The sequence below is a fragment of the Mixophyes fleayi genome, chromosome 6 (genome assembly GCF_038048845.1).
Source record: "Mixophyes fleayi isolate aMixFle1 chromosome 6, aMixFle1.hap1, whole genome shotgun sequence".
NCBI lineage: Eukaryota > Metazoa > Chordata > Amphibia > Anura > Limnodynastidae > Mixophyes > Mixophyes fleayi.
In genome coordinates, this window is record NC_134407.1 from 120,394,050 (window position 1) to 120,415,723 (window position 21,674).

At 40.9% G+C, this 21,674-nt stretch overlaps 1 protein-coding gene across 1 annotated transcript in view; it reads right to left on the bottom strand.

The window, feature by feature from the left end:
• Window positions 1-21,674, bottom strand: part of SERPING1 (serpin family G member 1) — a 147,037-nt gene that overhangs the window by 43,730 nt on the left and 81,633 nt on the right. The window contains exons 4-7 of the mRNA XM_075217204.1: window positions 11,401-11,541; window positions 10,260-10,463; window positions 7,924-8,066; window positions 4,276-4,498 (exon numbers count right to left, since the gene is read on the bottom strand). Coding sequence (XP_075073305.1) covers window positions 4,276-4,498; window positions 7,924-8,066; window positions 10,260-10,463; window positions 11,401-11,541 — 711 coding nt within the window. The remainder of the gene's footprint in view (window positions 1-4,275; window positions 4,499-7,923; window positions 8,067-10,259; window positions 10,464-11,400; window positions 11,542-21,674) is intronic.

Consider the following 21,674-nt stretch of genomic DNA (forward strand, 5'->3'; position numbering starts at 1 on the left):
GACATGTGTATGTGCTGCTTTTAACACTAGGGGTACATGGACCTGAGGAACCATTATTTGTTCTACTTTTTCCCCCTGCACATTAGCAACTCTATACAGGAAATTATTTTTAACAATACAATATGGTATACCTTCTGCAGGCTGGGCGGCTTTCGCTACCCCATTTACCTCAGTCACACTTTTAAAGGCATGTTCCAAAGTGGCATCATTAAGTTGGTGTCGAGCAAAGTCCTGCAGAGGGAACAAAATTGGTATTGCGGACCAGTCCGTATCCTCACTGACAGGCGGGGTGGGCTCATCTGCGACATCACCGACCAATGCTAGTTTGGACTGTCCATGTTTCTCCGCAGGTGGATGCTTTTGTGGAACTCCTGCTGTGACTCCCAGGATGGCATTCCGGTTTGGCGGTTTCCAAAGATCGATGTCCAGATGTTGTGGATCTTTAGACAGTTCCTTTAAGACCGAGCTTCCGACCGTTGCATCAGTTGCCGGCATGTCTGGCCGGATCCGCTCACCGAGGACATCATTAAACAGTAGGAAGTCTCGCCCCAAAATGAGTGGATATGGGAGTTTAGGTGCTATGGCAGCTACCACCATAACAGTTTTGTCTTTGAGTGTGACTGGTAGTATTGTTCTTTCATACTCCTCTGTCGTGCCATGTACGCAAAGATCCTTCACCTTGGGCAACCGAGAAGTTATGGTTTCGGGTAAGTCAGAGCTGGAAACCAATGAGAGTTCACTCCCCAAGTCAACCAAGGCCAGAACAAGGTTCTGGTTGATTAGCACAGTCACCTAGAACAAACAAGGACTTCCTGATGTGTACTCATGGTAAAACAGCTTGGAAAAGCAGGCCCAATATGTGCCACGGAACAGTCCATGGGTTCCGGTAGTTTAGGACACTTTGCCTTAAAGTGGCCTGGCTCACCACATTCAAAACACTTCAGATTAGACGGCTTTGCACCTGGCCCTCTGTCCGTAGCAAGGATTGTCAAACCTGGCTTTTGGCGTGGTAGCGGCTTTGGCACAAATGCAGGTTCTTTAGTCATTTGCTGTAGCGCACAAAACCTTTCTACCACGGTGGCAAGCTCTTCATAAGTTTGTGGGTCTGATTGCAGAACCCACCTTTGCAAATTGCGGTTCAGCCCCCAGATGCAGTGATCTATCGCCAGAACTTCAATAATCCGAGAAGGCGAATTCTCCTCAGGTTGCAGCCATTTCTTTAAAATTTTAGAAAACTCAGCCACTTGCGCTCTGACCGTTTTTTCTTTAACATATCGCCATTGGTGATAGCGCTGGGCTCGGCCTGGCCCGGAAACTCCAATGCGAGCCAATATCTCAGACTTTAGGCACAGATAGTCAGAGGCCCGTTTCTCATCTAGATCCATATAAGCTCGCTGAGCTTCACCAGTCAGATATGGCACCAGCCTCTCAGCCCAATATTTAGGAGGCCATTTTGCCCTTTTTGCAAGTCTCTCAAAGGACACCAGATATGCTTCTATGTCATCACCTGGCGACATTTTCTGGATAACAGCACCAAGTGGTTAATTTCTGTCATTTCTCACCTGGCTTAACTCTTCTCTTAAGAGCCTTGTGTTTTCCACATGTGCCTGGGCAACTCGTAGCATCTGAGCTTGCTGCTGTTGGTGCGCAGCGGCCACATTCACGAGGGTTCTCAGTACTTCCTCCATGTTGACGTCTGCGCGGGTTGGGTAGTGGAAACTTGCTTCCCGGAGCATCCCACTCCTGACACCACTTGTGGCAAGAGCCCGCTACTGCTGAAGCACACGCGTACAACTTCTGCCTTTTTATGTAGTTTTATTGTCAGGATGGTAAATGTTTTGACACCGTACAGATTTCACAGCAATACTTGGAGACCCTAAACGCTAGCTAGACATAGCTCTGCTCTCTCAAGACCAGCCAGCTTACCCAGCGTTGATCTCAGTGCACAAATTATATAAACAAGCTTTTATACCTGATACTCCTCCCCCAGCCTTAGCTTGATGGACAGGTGACACACCCACCTTCTCTTTAAAAGGAAACGCCCATCACTGGCTCTGTAATTCAAATGGACACACCCTGTCTGTTTGCTGAGAGGAAGGATTTCAAGTCATGTAAGTTAAACCAAATTTAAACGATTGCTTTTCATACATAGGTCTTTACATTCAATCTAGGTGCATTACTGCACAAATGTTTTACTCTACTTCCCTGCTTTCTCTGCATATTGCCAGCTAAATGCCTCCTTTTGTTACAGTTTCTAATGCTGTGCAACACTGAAGGGGTATTTTTTGGGGATGGGCTAGGTGCACAGTGCTTTGGAAGGGTCTCTGTGGGCTGCGGTAGACCCCAAAATTATGTGGTTATACGTGGTAGGCCCCATGAAGCTTGATTATGCCATTTCTGATACACGCACACTGTCCTGATTCCATACTAAAAGTTGAGATGTATGATGTATGTTATCACCAAATCTGTACCGACAGTGCTAATATAAAGAAAGGCTCTAGAACATGAAACATGAAGTTCTGGGAGGAGGTATTCATCTTCTAGTTTCCATTTGAATAAGGAATAGCTTATCTTAATGGTGGTGCCAAGGAAAATCATTTCATAATTTGCCTTTTCCCTTTTGAGTGACAATGAAAATGGGCATCACATTTAGAAACCCACAGTGTATGGAACACTGGCTTAGCTAAAACCTAGCAAAAGTGCATTGGCTTCAATTTTACAATCAATGTCACAAAGATAGAAAACAGGAAACTATAAACTGACAGTTGGCTGAGTTGTGTATTGCTGCAGTGGAAGAAGCAGCGTGTAAGATTTGCCTTCTAATAAAAACATATATTTAACTTAAATATATCTGGACAATGTCCTGATTTATCTGCTGCTAACATGTGGGCTCAGACAGGAGCATAACTAGAAATAGACGACCCTATAGCAAAATTTTGGCATGGGTCCACAAACTCCCCTCCCAACTCTCAACAATACATTGCATTTAATCAGAAAACTATCAAAGTAAGATGATTTAAGGGTCAACATATGCAGGACAACATAATGAATACCTTAGACATGCTAAAGGGCTTACATGATATTGTATAAAAAAAAATCAAAGACTTCCAAGTAGCTGTGTTGCAACCCAGTGGTCTTGATGATCTACCAGATGATAATCTCACATTATAATATGTCCAAGGCAAGCTTGTGGATGCATACAATTGGAAAACAAAAGTGCAAGCCATGTGCCCAGAGCAGAATCCTCATTAGACCCAAGAGAGGGCAAATAATTTCAGTCAGCAACATGAAACACATTAATGTATTGTATACTTAATCTTTGCTACCCTAGAAGTTGATTACTGAGTTTGAAAATCTAGAATGAATAGGCTGTAGAAGTAAAATAATCAACAGACAGCCACATGTACTAGAAAAGTGTTTTTTCATAGTGTTAGACGCGCTCCAACGTAATCCCCCCTCCATTTCACCTGGTTGCAAAGGAAGCAGCCGGGCAGACAGGGCAGTACCATCATGTGATAGCACTGCATCAAATCACCTATTATGGGGCCTTCTGATGGGAGTACAAGAAAGAGCAGGGAGCTCAGTCTCATTGTCTGTTATAGCTGTAGCCAAGGCGGTTCTTGAAAAGCCTGTACTTATCAAATTTCCTGTTAGTGGATCTCTGAACAACTCAATCAAACGTGATATATGAAGACATCTAAGGGTGTATCAAGCTTGCTAATAGTGAGATCAATGCTAGAACCAATCATATTGTTGTCAGGATCACCACCAATGTGACCTGTAGAAATGTGATTAAACTGTGTTTATTTACTGTGAGACTGGCAAGATAATAGCTGATACTTGGACAAAGTCACTCACTACCAAGCCCCAAGCTTGAATAATTCAACCCTGTGATGGGACTCACATAACAAGTAATTGTCGACTGGGGTGTTAGAATAAGGCTTATTTATATGTTTATTGTGAGATCTACTGTACAGAAAATAAAAATATTGGAGATAGGAAATGACAACTGATTGAGATGTATGTTGCTGCACTCTAAGAAGCAGCTTATTAGACTTAGGCTCTATAACAAAAACATCTTCTTTAACTGGAACATGTCTAGACAATATCCTAGGCTGTCTTCTGCTAACAAAATGTCAATGTGAATTAGCATGGAAGTACTGATGGATGTGAACACATTTCATCCCTTAGCAAGACATGCATCTGTGGCCCTAGTATAAATTTGTTCATAAACTTCAATAATTTTTTTTCACTTTAACTTCAGACTTTACTCACCAAGTAAACTTAACACTTCATTTAGTTCAAGGTCCGAGTCAAGATTTAGTTGTGGGATGGACACAGATGTTGCTCGTGGAACAATGGTTCCCAGCTGGGTCATTAATAGAGTCACAATCTCCTGAGTGAGACTGTTCTCCATTTTCTTCAGAGCACCTGCTGCATTTGACATAGGCACAAAGATGTAGAGGCTGCAGTTGTCTGACAAGGGGAATCGGGCCACCTGATTGGATAGTAAACAAGAGTGTCAAAGAAAACAGATTCACTTCATCTTACAACGTGACACATTGTGGTTTACCATTACATCAGGTTGCAGTGCTTATCCCATGATTGCAATATTGCAAAGCAGGCTGTCTAGTAGAAGCAAAGTCTACATTAAGCCTTGAAGGCCTGGTAGTGGCAGATTATGGTGGGGGTGGATTTGGCTGAAGTGACCCTAGCTGAGCCACATGAAAGTGACTAGCTTCCTATTGGTCCACACATTCACACCCCTCCTAGGCTTCATGTGTAGCATTGTGTATTGCCCGAAATGCTTGAGCAGCCTTGGAGGAGGGAATGGAGTCCATGAGGTCACAAACTGGGGAGGGGCCGAAGTCAATAAAGTATTTTTATTGAGATTTTTTAGTTACAACATATAAATAACATACTTAACATCTAATCTAACAAACATCTATCTCTGCCTATGTTGCTATAAACGTTATACAGTGATATCTACTGAACTTTTAGGGTGATGATATCATCATAGCATTTTCACTACACTCCAGGTCAGATTAATTGAAGCTGCATAGGGCTGAGAGTTAACCATCCACCTGGTGACTCCCCAAACCCACCATATCATCCTGATGAGGGTGGATAGCATAACTTGATTCATACCAGTGGTGTCATATCTTATGGTATTTATGTATGGCCTTTCTACTTTCATAAATGAAAGGGGATGGGCCGAAGTGAAAGCAGCACCAGGGCCTGAGAATCTTCAGTATGGGTGACTAGAATACTTTACCTTGAACGGCATGAGAGGTTGGTTACCAGTAATTGTGTGTACATTGGGGAACACTTATCAAAATTGATAATAGAAACCTAGAGTATAATAGGGGAGTTATTTCAGAATTCCATGATTAAGAATTTATGAAATAACCACTTTATTTACTATTTAATGAAAGAACTTTATTTTATAAAGTAATAGATAATATGTAGAAAATAATTATCCATCTGCAGTATAATTTATATTATGTTTAATAAGTTTTAAATAAACACAGTGGATTACATAGGGATTGGATTAGTTGGTCCTTTATAGATGGAGCTTAGCTCAGAGTCAGTGTGTCATGTAGGTCTGGTGAGAAGGCGGCTTTAAGCTGCTGTGCTAAATATCCCTACACCATTGGTCTACTGAAAGCAAATCAGATAAGGAGAGAGGTGTAAAAAGATAAAATGCTCTTAGAAGCTTCCCTTAAATTCCTGCTTTTAACTGGTAATCTGAATGTGCTCTTTGTCCTATAGATTGTAAGCTTGTGAGCAGGGTTCTCTTACCTCTCTGTCTGTATGTACTACCCAGTATTTGTCTTATTAATGTTTGTTCCCAATTGTAAAGCGCTACGGAATTTGCTGGCGCTATATAAATAAATGTTGATGTTGATGATGATCATTTTCTCAATCTATCAACCAGAACTGCTTAGTATATCTTCGGGAAAACATTTTTTTTAAAAACGGCTGGTTTGCAACTATTTATGCCACCACATTTGATGGACATACTCTTTTTTTCCACTACTAGTGTCACCCTAGCTACGTTCATGCACGCTGTGGTTTTATATGATGTTTAATGTGTGCACATTTCAGTATTTGTACTTTGACTTACAAGCTCTGCCATTAGGTACCTGAATCTTAAGTTTCTGGTTTGTCCTTGCTGTGTACATACTCTTACCTGTTAATGACTTTGTTTCCCGCCTGAATTCTGCCTATCCTTTGCATCCTGATTAGCCTTTAACCTGGGCCAGCAAATGCACATTTTCTCTTGATATTAATGTTTGAGGTCTGCCTATTCTTCTAGAGAACATTCAGGACTATGTACTATAATCCTAAACCATCTGAGTTCCAGTGGGTCATGCTGACCTAAAGGTGGCTGCTATATGAAAGAACCACACTGAAGTAAAGGATCCCAGGTGATTTTGAAGGAGAATACAGGAGCCATTTGTGACATTATAACAACCAACATGGAAGCAGGATTTTTGCTAATTCAGATGGTTTTGGACATGTACATCAGGTGCCCAGGAAGACGCTGCTCACCAGATGTCTCTTACTGACTTTTGGTAATTAGAAAAAAATTTAGTTCTTTTCATAAAAGAAGCAAAATTTAGATCTGGTCACCTATTATAAAAAAGATTTTGACTAATCATTACCATCTTATTAGAAAAAACTTTAGACACTGGCTTTTGGTTTGGAGTTAGACCAACCCAAGAATCTTGACTGTGGGGGGTTCTAAATATTCCTGACTGCTTAGCAAACATTTTGTCTCTATCATTGATCCCATCATGGTATCACTGAGGAAAAAAAATAACTCATGTGGCCTGGTCTGGGGAATTTGACAAAGATTGTAAAAATCTGACAGAGCCTTTGGGTCTTATGTAGAGTTGTAGAATTTACGTTTAAAACGCAGGAGTAAATAGAGTAAGAAAAAAACACATTCTAACTAACATACAGAGTCAAGCACATTTCGGCTGATCGTCATTAATATTGTATGTATCTTAACCAGAGGTAGAGCTCCCACAATAGATATACTTCCTGACAGGTGTATCTGCATCTGCGTTCAGGTCTATATAGGTCACATATATGCCCTTACTGTACTTGGTCTACGCTTGCAGGCCCCCTGCCTTCCACAACAAGCATAAGGAGTTGTATAGGCGATGTGATGTTCATTCATGTGCCAAGTTTTCTAAGAAATTCTCCCCTACAAGGGGAATCATGACATAATAAAAATCAAAGCAGGGTAAAGCAAGAATTTTAAATGTAATTTAAAGCAGCAAACCCACATAGCCTTTTTTCTTCAAATAGCATGTTAAATACCTTTTTAAAGCATGCATTTTTCTTAGCTGTCCTCCTTCAAATCATTATCATCTTTTCAGAATTTTTTTTAATGAGGCAGAGTATGGCTACCTGTCATACACACACAGACTCACAGGTTTTAGGGTGTTATGTGACAGCAGAGGGATGAGGAGGAGGAGGAGCATTTTTACAGTGCACAGAACAGATTGAACTCAGAGAGGCTTTCCAAAGCCTCTCTGCACACTACATAATGTTAATTGTGGTTGCCATGTTAGTCAATTTGCCAACAATGCTGAATTCTAGCTCCTTAATAGCAGCCTAAAGAAACAAAAATGATAATTACCAAGCTTCTTCTTATCGTCTGCCACAGTGATATATGTTAAAAAAAAAAAAAGAAAAAAAAGAATTCCCTTATTTTTTCAAGGTATTTCTACTTTAACAAGAATCTTGGAGTGAAGGTTTGGAAATAAGAGTAATATTATGAGAGTAGATTTGTGTAAGGCCAGAGAAAGACTGCAATTCAGTTGCTTCCTCATGCAGACTAGAGAACACCTCAACTTGTATAATAAGGCAACAGTGTCGTAAGCACTAACTTCATTTGCTGTTACATACTTGAGCATCCAGGTATGAATCTCTAATGTTTTGCAGGGGATACTTGTGACTGTGCATCATCTTGACATCAACTGAACTTGTCCGTGACAACTTGAATCTATCTTTCTTTGTATGCTTTGGATCGAAACGAGAAATCCATTTCCCTGTAGAAAATAATGTAGTAAAAGAAAAAGTAGCCATTTTAATGGAAAAAAAACCCATAATATATCACCTATATGCAGAACCTTTACATTCAACTGTATGGGACATATTCAATTAGGTTTCCGGTCCGCGGGAACACGCCGGAACGGTCCGCGAAGTCAATTGACAGTACCGCAATAACGTGGATTTTTGTGCGCACCCCATAGGGTTGCGTAGGAAAATCTGTGTTATTGCGGTACCGTATTACCGGCAATACTGTGCAGGTTCCGCGGTAACGTGCGTTACCGCGGACCGGAAACCTAATTGAATACTTCCCTATGTCTGTTAAAGACATGTAGTCCTCCTGGGTAAAAGTGTTCATCTGTAGACTATCTAGAAAGGGGTCAACCCTGGAACAATACTCTTGCTAAATCACCACTGATTAGGTTCCTTTCAAGAGTTCCTTTTTGTGGACCTGAAATCTGTGGAGCCGCCATTGGCAGGGGGGTCTGACACAAAGATGAGCAGCTTCTAAGCCATGTTCCAGGCCCCAGGGTAATACATTTTTATACATAGGGCTGGTTCCTAAAGAAACGTAAATGCAGATACGTGCCGTATTTTTGCATTAAATTGCTATTCCCAGAACTCAAATGTATGCAATTCATTTTCGAGTGACTGGGACACTTGCAACAAGCTACAATTTCATGGACGGAACAGGGAGGGTAATGGGCATATGCATGCAGTCAATTTACAATTTAGTATGCCAAGCTCGAGCGCACGCAGCAGCACCTTATCCAACCTTTGGGCATCTTTCAGGTATGTGTTTTTCTGTCGTATCACTTGCACCAGCTACAGGACTGGTGTAATTGCCAAGTGATAATGAGGATGGTCACGTATGTTAGACCATGTGTTTATAACCAAGAGCAACTGTAAAAATGTATTTTATGTACAGTAGACGTTGGTAACATCATGATAAATGTATTTCATGCAAAAAATGTTTTTGTTTTTTTTTTAGAATTGTTTTTTTTTTCATTAATGACTATATTATTAACAGGTGACAATAATTGAATACTTTTTTTCTGTGTGTTCTGCTGGGACTTTATATTTCACATATGTATTGTACATATCCTGCAGTGTATTGTGTCTGTCAGAACGGAGCGTACCTAGACTTGTATTCAACAAGAAGCGTTTCTTCAGATCCGCTTGTAGTTGTATATAGACGTGCGTATGCCTGAATTACATGCATTTTTAAAATAAACGCACAATACATTTGTTTTGCGTACCTTAATGAATCAGGCCCACAATGTATAGTACAGCAAAACTAAATACATTGTACATCTTATGGTTAATGTGAAATCATTTATAAGCAATCCTGACTTCAATTTGAAATGTATTTATAAAATAAGACCCAGTTGGCTGGTAAACCCAATAAAGAACCATGTGCAATATATTAAAAATAAATTATATAGGGTACAATTAAGCAATGGGATTAATGAAAATCTACGGTAAGAAGTGGATTTATTTGAGAATTCCATAATTGTGAGCAGTGAATCCTCAAATAAGTCTAAATTTCATAAATGTTCTCACATGTGTTTACATCTTGTCACCTGAGTTGCTATACTTTCATTAATTAACACTTTTTGATTACCTTAAAAATGATTTACCACATGTAGGGTTCCCTTAATTGTAAAATGAAATCCGGGGCACTGATGTAATCTGAAATTTGGGTCATATCTGACCTGTTACTTTGGGTGCAAGAAGTCAGAATTATGGGAAAGCTATCATTGTGAGTTTAGGACGGAAACATGGGATGAATCCTGGAAAAACTGGGAAGCATGGTAGCCCTATCTAAGTAGCACTATTCAGTACATATATCAAATGTAACCGCTGCATTCTTTAAATATTGCAATTAAATGTTTTTTTTAAAATGAGTATATGCAGAGCAAGCAAAATGACGACTTGGTTTTCAGAAGCCCTATGGTTTCTCACCATAATCAATGCAATCATATTTTGTCAGTAAAGCATTTGAGGCAGAGCCGGATTAAATTCCCATTGGGCCCTAGGTAGCACATTGGTTTGGGCCCCCTTCTTTCTTCATTTGTCAAAAGCAAAACCTAAAACAGGTTAGGGTAATCTCAGTGCCCTAGTTGGGAACTTAGTCCGGCTATGATTTGTGGTTGGTTGCCCAACCATTACACATCATTAATTCAGATTACCTTGGTAATAAATCACATTGATCAGCATCAGTTGTAGGTCAGGAGGAAGCTCACTCAGCAACTCTGGGATTAAATTGTTTGTTCTATCAGAAACCCAAGAATTAATTTTTTTCAGGTTTTTCTTTTTATCCTTGAATAATGGTAGCCCTTTACTTCCATAAAATCTTGAAGATTGACTAATGAAGTGGCCATTTAGAGAGAGTTCTGAGGAGAAACATAATGTGTTATGTACCTGTTATACTTTAAATAGAACACTAGAAGAATTTCACACACCTACAAACCATGGTCGAATGTTACCTTAACAAAGTGTTTAAATGAGTTTACCACTTTCAGACAACTTTAATTGCTGGTTTGTATGTGCCTTTCTGCAACTTAATACTGTAGCCAGTGCACTTAATAGTGAAAGCGGGACATGTAAGACTAAAAAAAATGGAGAGCTGTGCCATTGTGTATTATCTTGCTAATTGTTTATGGTCATGTCTGGCAATATTATTGTGCATTTAATAACCTACAATATACATTCAAAAAGTTATTTTTTTATGTGGATGATTAGGTATTGGAAATATATACTTTTGTTGCCCCACCCACTATTTTGAATACCAACCACCCCTTAATTCCCCGTAAGTGCTGGATATTGCTACACTCCCCCAAGTCCAACCATTGCTCTGATTTGGCACCAGAAGTGTCCCTGGTAAAACATTTCTAATGTTAGCAACTATAGCTAAATTATGTTTATATTAACCTATCATTTTTTAATTAGATCATACCTCATAACATGTAGAACGGTTAAAGAGGACACATAACATTTCTTATAAAAAGGCTCATTTTTTTATTTGTAGACAAATCGTCAGATTGTCTAACTAAACAAAATTATAAAACACATCTTGCTAGACACAGTGTACAGCTACAAACACCATTATGCCTGTGACAAGCAATTATATACAATGTAGCTGACATTGAAAATTTAGGAGCTACAGGTCCAAGAGTTTATCCACTCATACCCCTACATTAGATCGGAAAGAGGCGCAATTTGGAAGGAGGCTGAGACAAAGTATATAGGTCCAAAAGAAAGGCAGTTGGAAGTTATGTTTATGTAGTTTTCACTTCTTTTCATTATCTCTACTTCCCTTCCATCTCTCACCTTTATTGTAGAAAATTTCATTTGCAGTTAGTAATGAATCATGTTTGGTCAAATTCTGTATAGCATCATGCACACACTGCAATTCTTTTACTTCCCCGTACATTACTTTCAGCATTTCATCCTTTGTTGTCCCACCAGCTCCTGCACACAGCAAAAAAAAATAATCTGTTTTGATTACAGTACAGTGAGAGGTAAATAAGATCACAAGCAAAATTCATATATGCTTAGTCTCTAATGTAAGAGTAATTGCAACAATGCAGGCCCACATTGTAAATGAAGCTTTTTGACTTAACACGTCATTTTTGCGCAAATACATTTATTTATGCAGACAATACTTCAATCTTATGGTAGAAGTGGGTGACTAAAAGTTAGTGAATGTGTGTGTACATGAACTGCCGGGTTCATGTACTTTGTACTATCCCCATATACGAAAGCTATATTTTGTGTTGTCGTTTACAATTACAATATTAAAATGAGCTTAGATGGGTACAGAGTGCACATTTAGTTGGAAATGCCAGGTTAGCACGTGTCTGAACAAGGAGTTAATTTTTGTACGTTCTCTGAGGCGCTGTAGATCAAAATTTTACATATGCACAGCACTCATGCAGGACCTTTTGTACCTTATAAGCACACTTTAAACAGAAAAGCACAATTATAAGTGCAATTCTGCTAATATAATAAAAACATTCAAAAATAATTAGTGCCACTTGTCCTGATGCTCTCTCATTCTCAGAGGCTCAATGGAAGAGAATTGTTGGTGGAAAATGAAAAAGTTGAAATATAGAAAAGAGTGGTCTTTGAATGATAGTAGGCAGGACTTTAAAGTGGCATTTTTACTCTGGACTTCTAATCCTGTTAAAGATTATACAGAACATCTTATGGTGGCAGCTCCCAAAAGCAAAATAGTGTCTTACGCCTGGCACAGGAGGTACGCCTGTCATTGTGAGACCAAGCCCGGTCTGATCCTATTTGTACAGTTAATCTCAGGTGCCCATTGTGTGTGTGGGGGTCTCTTACAGTACTGTGCATATGCCTTTAGTGAGCCCTTGCACTCAGAAGTTAGGCCCACATTAAAGGTAGGCTTTTGGTATCTGTTATTATACTTGTTGTCTGCATTCTGTATATTGGTGTCTTGGAACTGTGTGAATGGTTGTTAGGGTAGTACACTATACCTAGTGCTAGGAGTTAAAGTTGCGCAGCATACTGGTCACGTAGTAGGTATGTTAGGGCCAGGGCACTGCTGTTGTATTGCTGTCGTAGCTAGCACTAGAGTGGGTAGTACATACTAGCTCAGTAGATATCTCTGTAGGTGAGCTGTTGTGTGTCACCCTTTTCCTCGGTGCCGATCCTGGGTGTTACAGACGACCATCAAGAGGAGACAGTGATTATCCAGTGAGTATCACTTATCGGTTTCGTCTTTCTCTTGGTTGGGCCCTCACCAGTACATTAGTGAGTAGGCTATTCGGGCGGGATTCTTCCCTGTCCCGGATATCTGTAGTCCACTCCCAGGCTCAGACCAAATTGAGGTGTCAGCAATAGGAGTAGAGTGCAAGGTCTCTACTTCTGGCAATCACCTTTGAGACCCTTTTCCTTCCACTCTAGATTATTGCACTCCAGTAATTGTTGTGGTTTCACTCCTAGATCAAAGTGGCGTGTGGAGTGTGATGCTGAGGAGCTGGTACGAATGGTAGGAGGACTGATCGTATAGAAGGTAAGAACTTTGTGTACGTCTGTCCTTTCCCGTGGGCACCACACTGGCAAACCAGCTCATGAATGCACAGAGGGTCCCAGCACTGGCATGGTAATACTACTCCTCTTACAACTAACAGCCAGTATCGTCAAGGAGCTGAGTGTCGCTCAACTGCCCCGATGATGATCTATTGATAAATGCCGGTGAGAGAAAATCCTTTATGTTAACCTCACAGTCTCTTTCAGTAAGCTTTTTTTTTTTTTAGTTTTTATACCACAATAATTTCTGGCAGATACTGATGTAGAGGAAGATATTGTGGAACCCATAGCAACCAGACATTTGCTTTTATTTCCTCAATTGCACTACAAAAATGCAAAATCTGATTAGTGGCTTTCAGATTTCAACAACCTTTTTATTCGTATGCACCAGTTTTCATAAATATTCCCCTGATGCTAGCAATGGCAATGTAATATCAGATAGAATAAAGTAATTATTATGATGGCATAAGCTACATAGCTTTGACTGAGATTTTCTTCTAAATTATATTTATCTGGGCAATTGTTGAATCTGTATATCTTTTTTAAATTAACTGGAATAGTCTTACTGTGATCATATTGGGGCCCCCTACATTTATCTAATAAATTATGGATTCATTTGTATTTACCTGAAGTATATCTTCCATTTAGTGCCCTTGTTGTGGCACATTGTTTAATACTGATGTTGTAGATATAGTACAGCCAGAGGCGGAATTAGTGAGTTGAGGGACCAAGTGCAAAAATTCCCCCCCGCCCCCCCCCCATAGAATCCTCTGTTTTGTTTACTTCAAATTTCAAGTATAAGGAATATAAATATATAACATAAAAACTATGATTAACCTCCCTTCCCCATAACAAAACTTTCTTCAATTTCAATAGCGTCTTGTGCCTATCTCTTCTACACAGTAAGAGTTACTCACTGCTCTAATGGCAGAACGGAAAAAAATTAAATCTATGTAATTAGATACATAGACACAAGCACATATAATGTACGTTATGTTATTTGTGTGTAATGTGTTATGCCCTCAATCACACTGTGCTCTTTTATCATCACACTGTGCCCCCTTATGCTCACACTGGGCCCCTTCAACATCACATTGTGCCCTTAATCATGCTTTTGCTCTTCTAAATCAGTTTCCACATTTATCACACTGTAGCATGGTGCCATCTTTATCACACTGCCCCACCATCATCACACTGTGCCCATCCATTCCCTTACTTACCTTTCTGTGGCTTGATTTCTTCTGTTTTATTCACTTTCCCTGTCTTCTTTCTTCAGGCTTGTGACACCTCTCAGCGACAATCTTCACTGAAAATGTCAGACGTGATGACGTCAACGTTACGTCCGACAGTCAGTGTGAATGGAGCAAAGAGGATGCGACATTGAGGTTTTTTTGGGTTGCAACATTATTGACTTAGGGATCTTTTTTCTCCCCAGAGCAGTGAGCAGTGAAGTCATGTTGTAGCACAATAGCCACAAAGGGATTGAAGATATTCATCATTACAAGGAGGTGTTATAAGTGATTGAGGTGCTGGAGGCTTCGTGTCTGCAAGAGCGGAAAAACTGAGCTGAGTAGGCAGCAGTGGACCAGATTTCGGTTGGCGTTTTTGGTGAAGGCCAAAAAGTGTGTGAGGATGATATTACTTGCAATGATGCTTTTTGTCTGAATTTTCTGACTGTTCCAGTTCTAGTGGGGATTCTTTGGGTGTCAGGTCTGCCCGAATAAGTTGCTTAAGGTACGTGTACATATTTTGGAGGGCGGTCCCCAGCTGAGTATCCGGGATTACGGGCAAAGAGATGGTGTGCTGCGCCAATAAGTCAATTTTTTAGTGGGGTACGTCTAAGCGTAAAGGACAGGATCAGGAATGGCTGGTTTGTGCAAATGGTCGCTATAACCAACAAGTTGAAGGTGATGGTGGCTGAGTTTAGTGCGAAGGATGGGGGTGACGCCAAAAATTATAAGACCTATCACAAATGGTTGAGCATGTTTGTTTTTGCTGCATATTATCTGTACACTTGATCCCATGAGTTCCTGGATGTGTTTAAAAGCATACATATAACGCATAACCTGTACCTACCCTCTAAACCTGCCGCTTGGTGGGCTTATGAGGAAGATGAGGAGTTCAGGGCAAAGTATGATGGCCATCCGAGCCTGCTTTTTGGGTTTAAAGAAGTTGAGGGTTGGCTTACGATTTCCCAGACAGGTAGGGTGGATGCTGAAGGCTTTCAATGCCACAAGTCTGGTGCGCTGGGGAGGACTGGCATGCCCCTCCTGCGAAACACAAATTGCAATAATTATCATTGTTTCCAGGGGCGACGTACCGTTTTTGCACTCCTGCCTGCTTTGTGGTGGCGCCCATGCCGCTTAGTCCTGCAATAAGCTTGCAGCAAGTACCAAAGCTAAGAGCCCCCATACGCTGGCCCCGCATTTCATAGTGAGGAATGATCCACGGTCAATTTGGAATGCCTATGTTGGTGGAAAGACCGATACCCTGAAGGGGACAAGGTTGAATTTTTTCATGCTTTCCTTTTGGCCTCTGCTTTCCTATTACTGGGCCGATCAGTCCTTGTCTGTGTCGGGAACGGGTAGTCGGCGATGCTTTTTCAGAAGAGGGTTGCGGTCAGAGTTTGTAAGGAGGTTTTTTTGGGCCGAATGGGTGGCCCATTCATACAGCATTTCTTTGTAGATTTGCTGCCAAAAAAAGTGATCTCCCCAGTTGGGGTGCTACCTAAGACAGCTGCTGGGAAAGTTCCATTTGATACAGCACCTTTTCTTTCCGCCAAGGAGGGGTGGGGGGTTTACGACCCTATTTGTTTTGGCATTGGAGATGGTTCAGGGTTTTGGTTAGGGGGCCCTATTGGCAAAGATGGATGTTGAATCTACTTTCCACCTTCTCCCCTTACACCTCGCTTTGTTTCCTTCCATGGGTGTGGATTAATGCCTCACTATGGGTTGCGCATTTTCTTCAATAGTGTTTTCGGATGGGTAATGGTAATCAGGGTATCGCCCATTACCTGGAGGATTTCCTTGCGGTCGAATGACTGTGATTCTGCCACCTGCATGGATGCCCTTTTTTCCATGCTTACGCTTTCTTATTCCTTTGGTGTTCTCATCGCCCACGATAAGGCTTAAGGTCCTACTACCTGTTTGTTTTATGTAGGCACTGAAATCAAAACTGCTCTGGGGCAGTGCTGTCTCCTCCATGATAAGGTGGATAAGCTTCAGACAATGATTGCAGAAGTCCGGTGATCCACCAAAGTGACTTTGTGGAAGGTCCACATATGCCAGGCAGAGCGATACCAACTCACCTTTATTCGGACTAAGTGTCGTGGTAGTACGTCCAAGGCTGCAATGGCTGCTTGCTTGGCATGCAAATCCTTGTGTTCCATGCTCCCTTTTTGCTGTTGATTTTGCAGTCTGCTCTAGTTATCAGGTTGTGAAATTTGGGCTCTTTCTCCTGCATTATAGGTCACTGGAGGCCACTGGAAATATGGGTGATTCGCTATGCCTTTGTGCATTGGTCTGCTTTTTATTGGTTGGCGGAGGACACTTCTTCCTTTCCTGGGCAGGTGGTTGTTGTCTGGTAGGGGCAGAGGGGTCTGTGTTGGTCTGTTGTTTGGACCCTCTTTCATAAGGAAATAGCTAGGATTTGTGTGCCTCATTGTGTAGTCATTCATTTAGGAGGTATTTATTTTGACCATGGCACTTCAATTTGTCTGGTTTTGAGAATTAAAGTGGATCTGACTTCTGTGGTTTCCAGATGACCTCTTCTTGTTATCTGCTGGTATGATATTAAGCAGATTTGGAGGAATAGTTCTGACAGTAGCATGGTAGACAAGATGTGGAGAAAGGTAAATTTGGTTGTTTTCGTGTTTGTTCGGTCCATCATTGGTATACTGATTGAGCACCCGTGGATTATGTTTCACTTTCCACATCTTTATAGGCCCGATGGTGTGCACTTGACGGAGAGGGGTCTAGACAATTTTATTGAGGGCATTTATGACAGCTTGAGGAGATTTTGTTAGGTTAATATGGCAGTGGGCCTTGGTCCCTTATGGCGTAAGCAACCAGATGCCAATACCTGATGGGCACACAATAGTTATATTATTAGTCTGAAGAGTCCACATCCATTCGAAGTATCAGGGTTTGGTTTCAGTTATGGGCACTGCTCTCAGGGGCAGGTTTGTTGGTTGTGTTCAGCTATCACATAGGGTATGTGGGTCCTTTAAGGCTTGTTGTTTATGGATACCTAGTTATAGTAAAATTGTGCGTTTGGAAGAAAAATGTCCCCCAGTTGATTTATATCAAGAGGGTAAGTGACCCTCATTGTGATATGATGGGAATTGGTTCTAACTGAGCTGCCTATATTTTCTCCTCTGCCATATGTTTTCTCATGTTAATAAACTTGACCTCTAGTTATGGTTTTGGGGAGTCATGTCATGGTTGAACAACCGTTAAGCATTTTATGCCATACAACACTGTGGGCTTGATTCATGTTCGGACTTATGTATGTTGCATGAAATAGCTCAGTAATGGACCTTTTGCCAATGAATTCATGTCCAAACGGAAATTACACTTATGACTGTCTACAACTTGAGAAGTAGAACGAGTGAAGGAAGGGGCAGTCTAATGTAGTGCATGTACATTATGGGCATTTTGATGCAGAATTAACCAATGCAAGTTGTGGGTTTCTTGTAAGTATGCTTGGCTTCACCTGTATCATTTGCACCAGTAGGGCGGGTGTAAGTGCCGACTGACAGTCATGACTGACACAGCATAGTCTTTGAATTAAAAAGTAAACATATGTATGCCACTGTGCATGCAAATAATGTAGACTATAAAAATGCATTATATGTGCAGTACGCATTGCAAACCTCCTTAGTTATGTGTTTCACGTAAAAAAATAAATATTTATAGAAATGATTACACTGTTAAGAATTGTTGCTATACTTAATATCATTTATAATGATATTATACTTAATATCAGTTTTTTTTAATGCTTTCTGATGTGACCTATACTGCAGCATGTTTTGCGTGTCTACATATGACAAGCACTGTTTAGCGAGAGCATACTACCACCCAGATTCAAATCAAAATGTATTTCGAGATCTGCTTGGATTTGCCTTGGACTTTCGTAACTATGCTCAATTTCCGTATTGTTTTATTAAAAGCAATTTACTTGCAAGATACTTTCAGATTTCAATTAGGCCCTGTATTTATAAAGTTGCATTTCACAGAAAGAGTAGGGCTGGGACAAAGGCGGTGTACTGGTTCTAGAGATACTCAGGCTCTGTTCCCCGAGAACAGAGCACACCTGAACTTTGCCAATCCGAGTAACGAGTCAAGCCGTCTCTGTACTTTCACGCACCCTTGGAATTGAAAACGAGGCAAAACAAGGCAAAATGCCATTGTTACCTCGTCGGATCTCGCGAGTTTTGGATTCTAAAAGTACCGCCCTCCACGGCGATCCAACGCCATTTCACAGAGCGACACAGAAGGGCTAGCTCATTTCTTAGCAGTCTCTAGTGCAGTTGGGTAGCTTCATAAGTAGAAAAGAAAGAGGAGGGGTAGCAGTGTTCTTCAAAGTCTCCAGTGACATTCAGGAGAGCTCCATTGATAATTGTCATTGCTGAATTAGAAATAATAGTGCTGGCAGTCTTGGGGTTATATTTACTAAACGGCGGGTTTGAAAAAGTGGAGATGTTGTCTATAGCAACCAATCATATTCTAGCTGTCATTTATTTAGTGCATTCTACAAAATGAAAGCTAGAATCTGATTGGTTGCTGTAGGCAACATCTCCACTTCTTCAAACCCGCAGATTAGTAAATCTAGCCCTTGGTCTAAATCTGCAGTCACATTGTACTGTGTTAGCAAAATGGATTCACAGCAGTACACAGAAGACCAGGAGCTCCAAGCAGCTGCTAGCACCAGTCATGATGATAGTAATCCCTCTATATCATCTGTTAAAGCCTATGTTAAAGTGCATAGTGTTTTAAGTCAGGGAAACAAAAATGTAACAAAACACCTTTTACCTTGGTAAAGAAAAAAAAGACCTGTAATCCAGAAAAAAATAAAATTGCCAACATGCCATTCTAGACACGCAGTGGCAAGGAAAGAATGAGGCCTTTGCCTTTCTCTATGAGTGCTAGTTCTGCAACTGTCACTGAGGCATCTTCTTGTAAGGTCAGTCATGGCCAAGCAAGACCTTGATATTCTGACTCAAAAAGTGGTGCCCACATACTTTTAAGTGTAAAGCCGAGCTGGAAGAAAACATAAATGACACATATCCCGGAGGAAATTTCTATGTGTAAGCCTGACCTTTCTGATAGTGTACCCATAAAGAAGGCCCCTTTCAGCATTTCTGCAGATTGTGTGCATGAACAGCCCAAGTGTAGCTGGTGATACAAAAATTGAGCATGCTAGTTTGGAATTGCAACAGGATGAGGGAGATATTTGTGTAGCTGATGAGGGCGCTAATGAGGATGTTGATGAGGATGATGTTGTTTGTGTAAGTCCTGCACCAGTGGAAGCCGTTCTTGCCAGTGATAAGAAGAAGGCCATTGTCATGCCTGGGCATAAGACCAAAAAAATCCACCTCTTATGTGTGGAATTATTTTTACCCAAATCCTGACAACAGTTGTCTAGCCATTTATAGCGTTTGTAAAGCCACAATCAGTCAAGGTAGAGACCTTAACCATCTAGAAACCTCATCCATGTGACGCCATTTGAAGTGAGTTCATGACAAGCTGTTGGGAAAATCGGAAACTTTTGCTAAAAATAATAACAACAAGTCCAGCATCAGCTAGGTCCCTTTTCTCAGCTAGATCCCGACACCTGCAATCTACACCCACAACACCATCCTCATCAATATCCTCAGTAACGATTGGAGTTAGTGCTGCATCCAAGTTGCTAAGGCTCGATGACTCCTCGACTATCCTGGATTCCTCAGAAGAATTCTTGAGCATTAGTCCAGCTGCTGGGGGTGGATCTCCAAGAAGAAGACTACTAGTAGTTTACAACAATGGACTGTTAATTCTTTGCAAGAAGAAGCAAGTATGAAAGCTGTCTCCCAGTTGCAAAGTGGATCACAGACGCCATGGCGATAATGCTAGTATTAGTTCTGTGCCCAATATCTACTATTAATACAGCTGTTTTTAGAAAGTTACTTGAGATCTTGTGTCCCCGTTACCAAATTCCATCACAACACTATTTTACTAGAAAAGCTATTACTCACCTTTACCGGAAGGTTCGTAAAAGTGTAATTATTGGGCTACAAAATGCCATTCTACCCACTGTACACTTAACCACAGATATGTGGACAAGTGGAACTGGGCAAACTAAAGATTATATGACTGTGACAGCCCACTGGCTTGGTGATTCACTTTCCCCACCACAAACAGCAGCAGCTTGTACCCAAGTATGTCATTTTTTTCAGAGGTAGGCTACTCTGTGTATCAGGCTTCACTAAGGGGTCGATTCAATTCTGCCACAAATAACGCAGCGTTAGCAGTATTACCATTATTTTGGTAAAACTGCGCATAATTACCCTTAATATGGTAATTTCAATGATTAAATCCAGGTTAAAATTACTGTATTAACGGTAATACTGTTAACTCCGCATTATTCGCGGCAGAATTGAATCAGCCCCTAAGAGGCATACAGCTGACAATCTGTTACAAAAACTAAGGCATGTCATTGCAACATGGCTTATTCCGTTTGGACTCTCCTCAGGATATGTAATTTCTGATAATGCCACCAATATTGTGAGAGCATTACAGCTGGGTGAATTCCATCACATTCCCTGTTTTGCTCACACAATAAACTTGGTGGTGCAGAGCTTTTTAGAAAAGGACAGGGACGTGCAGGAGATACTGTCTGTGGCCCATAAAATATCTGGACATTTCCGGCATTCTGCAACAGCATGTAGGAGATTGCAGCAGCTACAAGAGCAATTTAATTTGTCTGCCACCAACCAGCAAGAGGTGGTAACAAGGTGGAATTCCTCCTTGTTATGCTTCTGAGGATGCAGGAACAGTGAAAAGCCATCCACGCTTACTCCCCAAGTTATGACATTGGGAAAGAAGGGGTGATGTATTTTATTCAAGCGCAGTGGAGAATACTTTCCGTGTTGTGCAAAGTGCTGAAGCCATTCGAAGTAGTCATCTGTGAAGTGAGTTAAGACACTGCTAGCTTGAGCCAAGTGATTCCCTTAATTATACTTTTGGAAAAGCAGTTTGAGAAACTGAAGGAGGAGATGAAACAAAGCAATTACGCCAAGTATGTCGGACTTGTAGATCAAGTACTTTATTCACTTCGCCAGGATCCAAGAGTTATCAAAATCTTGAAATCAGATCACTACATTTTGGCGACTGTGCTTGATCCTAGGTTTAAGAGCGATGTCTTCTCTTTGTTTCCAACTGACACACATCTCAAGAAATGCAAGGAGTTCCTGGTGAGCAAGATGACAGCTTAAGTGTTACATAACAGGACGACGTCTTCTCCTTCAGTTTCTCAGTCAACTGCTGGTAGGAAAAAACTTAGCTTTC